Source organism: Sinocyclocheilus rhinocerous, unplaced genomic scaffold (genome assembly GCF_001515625.1).
Source record: "Sinocyclocheilus rhinocerous isolate Xijiao unplaced genomic scaffold, SAMN03320098_v1.1 scaffold1456, whole genome shotgun sequence".
In the NCBI taxonomy this organism is placed as follows: domain Eukaryota; kingdom Metazoa; phylum Chordata; class Actinopteri; order Cypriniformes; family Cyprinidae; genus Sinocyclocheilus; species Sinocyclocheilus rhinocerous.
In genome coordinates this window covers 192603-201395 of record NW_015630970.1, presented here as the reverse complement: position 1 = coordinate 201395, position 8793 = coordinate 192603, and the positions used below count along the sequence as shown (strand labels likewise).

The window sequence follows — 8793 nt, the reverse complement described above, 5'->3', positions numbered from 1 at the left end:
AAATATCACAGATCGCTTGACGGAGAGTGAAACTCTGAAGCGCTCAGTCAGAGTGTTCTGTGAGTGAAAATATATCTGTGCTAAACTTAATACTTGGCCTCCAACTCACACACTGGCGAGTAAAATCTGAGAATTTATTAGCCATTGGCTAATATTAGACATCATTTAGTCGCCCAGAGTAAGATTTAGTCGCATATGCGAGTGATTTACTCGCAATGTAGAGGGTTGAGATAATGCCTAATTTGCATATTTAAATAGCATTTTAGAAAACTTGTAGTAGAAAATAATTGTCATAATGTACTGTGATTATTAAACTGGGGAAGTATGATTACGTTGTACAGAAAAATGGCGTTTTCGTTTTACGTAATAATTGACATAAATGGCCGATTCTTACCTGAGACTGTCTGACGAATATCCCGTGATTCTCCTCACAGGTGAAGTAGCGTTTGCCCTGCACCGTGCCGTCGTTCTTCCCCTTGGGTTCGTCCAGAATCACACCGACCCATTTCCCCGAGGCGAACAGGGTGGCGCCGATATACGCCACGGTCCCGCGCTGGCCTTTCCCGATGACCTCCACCAGCGAGCCCACCTTCACAGGCCTCCCGCCTCCGTCTGAACTCATCCTGCTGACCACAGCGCCCTGCAGCTGACACACACACACACACACACACTCCGCATCAGACAACATGTGCCACACTCACCCATACACTCTCGCCAGAGAACTCAGAACTTGTTACACATGATATGGTCATTAGCTGAACATGTTTTCATCTGCATGTCAACTCAACATTTGTCACATATGCTCTTCTATAAGACAACAATATGCATTAGTAATAAAGGTTATTATAGTTATGATCCCCATCTTAAACAAAAAATAAATAAATGCAAAGTGATTTTTTTTCACCTAGATGTCAAGACAGCATTTATTTTCATTTAAAAGGTTTCATTTCAAAGTGAAATGAAAATTAATAAAACTTATATGACGTATTAAAAAAAAAACTGAACTTAATTACTAAGATGTGAATAAAAATAATGAATACAAATTATAATAGTATCACATATAAAATGAAAGATGCATTTCTTAAAGGGGTCATATGATGCGATTTCAATTGTTCCTTTCTCTTTGGAGTGTTACAAGCTCTTGGTGCATAAAGAAGATCTGTAAAGTTGCAAAGACTAAAGTCTCAAATCCAAAGAGATATTCTTTATAAAAGTTAAGAGTCAGCCACACCTACCTAAAACGCCTCCTTGAGGTATTCGGTCAATCTCAACGCATTGGATAGCTGGCCAATCAGAGCACACCTCGCTTTTTCAGACCGATGAGCTTTGTAAAAATCGACGCATTTCAGAAAGGCGGGGCATAGAGGAGAAACAATAATGTACAGTATGTGGAAAATAATGTGTTTTTTGAACTTTAAACCGCATAAACACATTTCATTACACCAAATACACAAAATAATGTTCTTTTTAGCAACGTCATATGACCCCTTTAAGGCAATATTTCTCATTTTTACTTTAACTTAAAATTAGTGAAATTAAAACTAAATAAATATTAATAAATAAGTATTAATAAAGCAATAAGCCCCAAGAAGCCGTGGTTTACAGTGAATTTATAACAGCTAAAGGGCGTTGTTAGGTACGAGCGAAGCGGAGCCTAAAACCCTCTTAGCTGTTATAAAATGTTACTTTGTAGAGTCATTTACAACAGCTTTGAACGCGGCTCAGCCAATCAGAATCAAGGACCGGAACTATCCGCTTTATAATATGAAACTATATAGGCTAGACATTAAAAAATATAATAAAAATGTCAAAAACACAGAACTAAATGACTAAACCTTTAACTGAAATAAAAATAAAAAAGGAAACTTTAAAAAAGCTAATTTAAAATATTAAGAAAAACTATAATAGTATCTCAAAAATGTTTGTGTTTTGTTATTATTTTAGATTGGTCTTTTAATATTTCATATTCAAGGCTTTGACTCATGATATCGAATCAGGTTTTGGTCTGGAGCCGGATGAGGCTGCGGGAACAGTCATATGCTTTTCCAAACAAACGATCTCTGTTGAGAAACCGGCGAGGGACGCTCAGTACAACACAGACCTGATCAGCACAGTCCCGGCGCTCAACATCACATGCCTCAAAACTCACTTCAGTTCTGTAGACCTGCTGTAGGATCAGGAAGAGCCGAGGACATGAACCACAACGATTTACTCTGACCTGGATGATGAAGAACTGCATGTGTTCAACAGCAGAAGTTCACCAGCTCAAACCCAAGTATGAAGAAATGACACGCAGCCACTGCGATCAACACGCATCTTCAACTTTTGAACACGGTGAGCTTGCATTTAATAAAGCTCAGTGTTTTGCATTACAGCGAAGATCATAAACATGACGCTAACCACATGATGAATAACTAACCAGTGAACAAAGTAGAAACTAAACGGGTTGTGTTTAAAACGAGCTGTCAGATTGAATTACTAATTTGTGAACCATAAACCATTCGTCTATTTCCATAATTTTACTCACTCACCCGAGGAGTGCATGAATTCCTCCGTGCCATGGACATGTTTGGCTTAATTTCTCTGGATTTTCAAGAGTAAACACTTTGGCATCTGCTGCGTGAACCGTAGCACAGACGTCTATAGAGTCGACTACCGAGTGCTCTAGATATACTGTCATATGACCGATGCCAGCAGCAAAAACATGACAGGACTGAGAGCTGCCACACCATTTATTACTAAACATATATTCTAGCTTTAACATTGTTTGCTTGCTCTTTAAACATAAGTATCAGAGCTCTATGCAAAGCGACCTATATTTGGTTTTCAACCATGGAAAATGGGTTAAACCCAACCATTTTGTCATGGAGCCACACTCAGATCCCAATATCTCTGGAACTGAACCATAAAGGGCCTTAAAAATGTAGATACTCAAAGACAGGTTTGTTAAGAACCAGAATCTAAAAGGATGTTGAGATATCTTTGATATGTCTTGAGTTACAGACATGCAAACTTTGGGAAAACAATATTATAAATGAGTGACTCCTGGTTAACATGTATTAAAAGGGGTCGTGTTTAGTCACTATTTAGTGTGGTATTTTTTGACAATATTCACTCATCATGACAGTAAAATAGGGCATTCTAAGTCAATATACTGCAGTATTTCCTCTCAATCAGTAGAGAATATGGTTAACACCCGGTCATGCATGAAAAAAAATACCGTCATGTACCGTGAAACCGGTATAATTTTGAAAACTACTGTGATATAAATTTTTGGTCATACCACCCAGCACTAAATCATCCTGTAATTTGGCTCCGAATCTCAGGTAAAAATGATCATTTTGACCCTCCCTTACAAAACAGTGGATTACTCAGTAAATATTCATCCGTGACATTTAATATTTTGGCTTCCAGCACAATTCCTGTTTTTCTTTCTTCAGGAAAATATGAACAAAATCAAAAAAAATGTAGCTGGGGAAGCAATAACATAATATCATTACTTTAGATAATAAGAACACATATGATGTACAAAACTTCAGTTTCTACTGGCAGCTTACAGGGTTATATAATTATAAAGGCTTCTGTTTGACTGTGGTTTGGGGGATGAATGAGATTTGAAGCTCATGCTGCAATTAGTGCAATAGAGACAAAAAATAGACATTTTAGCTAAACTGTATTTTTAAAAGTACTAATATTGAGTTAGAAAATAACATAAAAACAATGAGATCGTCCAGATAAAACTGTCCACGTGTAAACACAACAACAGCCGATCTGTCAGTCAGTTAGTTATCAGTTAGCATTAGCTGTGATGCTAACCGGCCGGGCTTTAAGGAAACACCATGTTTTGTCTCTCAGACACTGAAAAGAGTCGGTAGTATTCACTGGAAACACGTTACTCGTGTTAAATACCTCGGTACAGGTGAATGTGTTCATATGTTGATGTTTTTCTGTGTATTTCTCGTTGTGGTAAACTGGGCGCAGTCTCGCGCTAGCGTGTCCTCGGCAACCGCTGCTGTTGTCAGGGAAACGAGTGAGTTTAGTCGCGCGCTTCTCGTTGTGGTAAACTGGGCGCTGTCTCGCGCTAGCGTTTCCTCGGCAACCGCTGCTGTTGTCAGGGGAAACGAGCAGTTTAGTCGCGCGCTTACCTGTAGATGAGAGCTCTAACTGAACGCGAACGGTCTGCCGTTTGTAAGGTTTGCAGGTTAGAACGAATAACGGACAGCAGCGCTCCGGTCACCGGACACTGTACAGCATTTCACTCGGGTCGCTTCCTGATCGGGTCACGTGATGCTCGGCGACGCCTCTGATTGGTCCGATGACTCCGCTCTCCGGCCACATAGCGTGATCGAATATATTTTTTAGTAATTTCACATTTAATAATGCATGTATGTAATCAGTTTTTTGTCTCGCTATATATATGTACTTTTATAAACAATGTATGAATTAATTTAAAAGGGGTTAGTATTTTGGCGTTGGCTGCACAGTCATTTCCGGTTAGTTGGACGTCGACCGGGGCAATGACGTCATTAGAAGCTGCGTCCACTTGTAATTTTATATCTGTCTAAATGTGTAGATGCTGACACCTCCAATAAGAAATATATATCTTCAGTTTCTTTATTATTATTATTTCCCCCCACCCCCACCATAAGCAGACATTTTTGGGCTCACATTCTACTCTCATAAATAATATTTTACCCGAGTCGTGAATGTTTTCTATCTGTACTGAATGTGATGGTAAAAAATGCAGTCTTCCACGAAATAATGTCAAGAAATGTGTTTTTATTGAGTTGTCCGCATGGACAGAAAGCAAAAACACCATTCAACGCGACCGATGCAGTTCGAATCGCGAACAAGTGACTCGGATGATCCGACTCTTTTTTGATAATAGTGAATCAAAAGCAAACAGAATCAAAATCCGACTTACTGGTATCGTTATTTTCAATTAGTATAATTTAGATATGGTATGCACGAAACACAACGTTGCTAATGTTATAAAGCCCAACTGTGTGCGTTGTTCTACGCGTTCAGTGTTTGTTCTGATCAGCAGAGGGCGCTGCTCGGTTCCGCGATGCTCGCGTGCGACTTCCGTTAATAATTTCACAGTTCCCGCCAAAGCAGGATTACAACGAACAAGAAAATCATCTTTAACTTTAAAGTAAGTCACCCGAAAATTGCTGTTTTAAAAACGAGTGTCTTGATTATAGTGTGTGTTTTCTATTCGTCTGAGGCCCCTTTGAACCAGTAACAGTTATTATTTATGATAGTCTTGTTTTGACAGTTCTGCAGCTGTTACCTGCAGGTGTTATGGGATGAATTTCTTTTTTTTTTTTATTATTATTATTATTATTCATTTGCTTAAATTAGAACTACATTATTATGTAATTATTTGTTCCATTTTTATCTAAATAATTTAGCACTTTTTAAAATGCCAAATTGTATATGACAAATATGATGATTTATTGTGTGTTTATGATCATGATAACTTAATAAATAGAGCCTAACATTAATTATAATCTATTAATTCATCTGTCTAAGAATATAATAATTATGTCTACCAAGCTCTGATAAAGTATGGAATATTATATTAACAGACTATCCAAATTTTAATTACTTTTAATTAATTTAATGTAATTTTAAAACAATAGGCCGGTACCTTTAGAAGCATGGATGCGTCTGTCACGTTATGAAAGATGGCTAATAATCCATCTAAAATCTGCATTAAAGTTAAGAATTTAAATATGAAGTTTAACTGGTTATGTAATAATGTCAATAGGTATCTATGTATGTATCTTCTTAAAATATATAATATGTATGACGAGTAGCTGTGTCATTTATATTTGCCCAGTTATAAAAGTATTTAATTTTGACGAACTTACTCTGGTGAGTAAAATAAAAAATGTACTAACAATGGTCAATGCTAAGAAATAAAGCTCACAATATACGGTGTTCACTTCTGAAGACTTCTGCTTTCTTGTATGATCTGCATTTTAGCACTTTTTGTCAGTGGAGAGAGTTTGGAATCGAGATTCATTCATGAAAACTTAGTGTTATATGTCAAAATTTGCATTCAAGAATACACAAACATGCACACACATACTGTACGCATACCTGACGTTTGTTAAGGATAAAGTGCTGAATGATGTAGGGTAATCAGCAAAGAAGAAAGGTTCAAGCTGCAAAACAAGAGTTGTTTGACAAACTGGCTTTCTTTTCTTTCAACCCACTTTATATTAAGTGGCCTTAACAACTAAGTACTTACATTTAAATTAATAATTTGGTACAATGCACTTATTGTGTACATACATGTTTTTACATTGTACTTGTATTTTTAAAATACCTGCATGTAATTAAATCTGTAATTAATTTCTGTAATTACATTTATAATTACACAGTTTACCCATCCGTTACACCTTAACCCACCCTTAAACCTGTCCCTAACCTTACCCCTATCCCACCTCAATAGCAGCAGAAGTGTTTTGCAATACAATATGAATACAATAAGTACTTAATTTTTGATGTAAGTACATAGTAGTTAAGGCCACTTAATATAAAGTTGGACCCTTTATTGGGCGACCTTGTTTCTTATTGCAGTTGCTGACATTTTCATGCTCACATGACACGGAAGATTCAGTGATTCACAGATGATTATGTGTAATGATCCAACGCATTAAAGGCATGTTTGTATTGTAGGGCTCTCTGCTGGTTTTGACCACTCTGACCAGTCCAGTGTCTTTGAGAAACAATGTGGACAAACAGTTCTACACGCTGATGTTGATGTGTGTGCTAGTGATGCCAAACCTGCTGATGTTCCTGAAGTCTCTGTGGAAGTGTGTCTTCAAGAGCTATGTGTCCCCTAACCCACGGACACTGGGAATCGTGAGTTGACGTGATGCAGATTAACACATGAGAACACTCCATTCCCCAGTATTATATAGAAAAAGACATGCACAAGTCCAGCAGCTCCTAATACGTGGGCATGTAAGTAATACATGTAATGAGGAATGAAAAGGGGAAGTCGCATGTGATGCATTGGCCCGTGAATCAAACTGGTAGAAATAGATGGATAAATTACAATGTAAATAGCTCACTTACTCAGATATCACTGCTTTCTGATAAGTCCAAATCAAACTTGAAATGACTTCAAGTAATGTGAGGTTGGAGTGAGTAAAATGAAAGGCACATCTCCATGTGCAAGACCATCATAACACCTGCAGTGTTTATTGAACATGTTGATGACTAATGCAGAAATGTTAGGTATACACAACATCTGAAATTTGTTACATTATTCTTATAAAGCAGGGGTTTCCAACCCTGTCCTGGAGATCTACCTTCCTGCAGACTCCAATCGGCTCCAACAAACCTGTCTATAACGGCTTTGATTGTGTTGGAGCTGAACTCAACAGCATAGGTGTTCAACCCTGCTCCTGGGGACCCACTGTCCTGCAAAGTTTCTTTCCAACCTCCTTCAGCTGGAGCTGGAAAGTGGGTCCCCAGGAGCAGGGTTTAAGACCAATGCTCTGTAGCTCTTTGGATACCCCTCCTTTAAAGCGCCACTAATAAAAATATTAAAGCTAAAATGTGAGCTGACATACTCTCTTGATGGCTAACTGATCTACTAGTTGACCATCCTGATCTAACCCTTTGCCAAGGTGGTCTACCTGCACTAACCCGGCAAGTTTATGCACCTAGATACCTGTAGCCCTGGGAACTGGTTGTCCAGTTAATCAACCACTTAGACCTGGTTGTACCAACCAAAGAGCTTGAAAGACCAGCTTTGAAACCTATGCAAAACCAAGCTGAATTTATTTGGATTTTCCAGTAGGTTAGACATACCAGACGATCATTTAGCGTAGGATGCCGACTCAGTCTGCTCATGCTGTTATATAATAACGATGAATTGATGGCAGAGGAGTAACTCTTGGTGTAGCTCCTGAACTTCAGACATGCATGAACTGATGAAATGTGTACCTTGAATGCTATGGAAGTCTCAGTGTGTACACATGTAATGATTGCTGTCAATGCTTCTGCAGATGTGTGGGATTGAGAGTCTGGTGGCCGTGGGGACCGCGATCCTGGTGCTCATTGTGATGCCTAAGCTTGATGTTCTCACAAACCTCAGCATCCCCGGAGGCATCTGCATCCTTTCAGCCGTGCTTCAGATCGCCTTCCGCTTGCAGACGCAGAGCTGGATGATCCTCTACCCCATATGCTCCCTCATCCTAGTGCTCAGCGGCTACGTTCTACTTGTGGTCGACTACTATGTGAGAGAGTCCTCTTATGTGCCAGGACAAGTAGAAGGTTGCTACATTTATGTAGGCATTGCAATTTTTGCATCACTGCTGGTTTCTCTGAACTGGTGGGAGAACCCTTTTCAGGCCAGCACTAACATTCAGGAAATGCTCAGCGAACTGGACACTTTCCGAGATGCCATTTATCTGTTCACCAGCCTCATTCGAATAGCACTGACCTTGGGGGTGTACTTTCTGTATTACTGCCTGATTGCTGAAGCCGATGCTCGCATTAACTGGAATGCTTTCACCAAAGCCAGTAAAGGCACGGTAGAGATAGGCCTTGGGCTGTTTTCCCTGCAGGCGTTCTGCTCTGCTGCGTGCCACTGGTTTGGAGTCGTGGCCTGCAAGATCCACGCGATGAGATTTGGTTTTGCTCTGCCTGTGTCATTAACTGGTCCAGCAACACTAATCCTGGGCATAATACTTTTCTTGACGCAAGCTGAGAGTTTGGTCCCTTCATCTGAAACTGCTAGCTTATATAGCTCCGCCAACAATTTTACAA

At 39.1% G+C, this 8793-nt stretch overlaps 1 protein-coding gene across 1 annotated transcript in view; it reads right to left on the bottom strand.

The window, feature by feature from the left end:
- The window catches only part of LOC107740766 (dynactin subunit 1-like), a 42272-nt gene extending 37993 nt beyond the window's left edge, over positions 1-4279 (bottom strand). Inside the window, exons 1-2 of the mRNA XM_016553272.1 lie at positions 4146-4279; positions 395-646 (exon numbers count right to left, since the gene is read on the bottom strand). Of these exons, the coding sequence (XP_016408758.1) occupies positions 395-622 (228 nt within the window). The 5' untranslated portion in view covers positions 623-646; positions 4146-4279. The remainder of the gene's footprint in view (positions 1-394; positions 647-4145) is intronic.
- Between the last annotated feature and the right edge of the window lie 4514 nt (positions 4280-8793).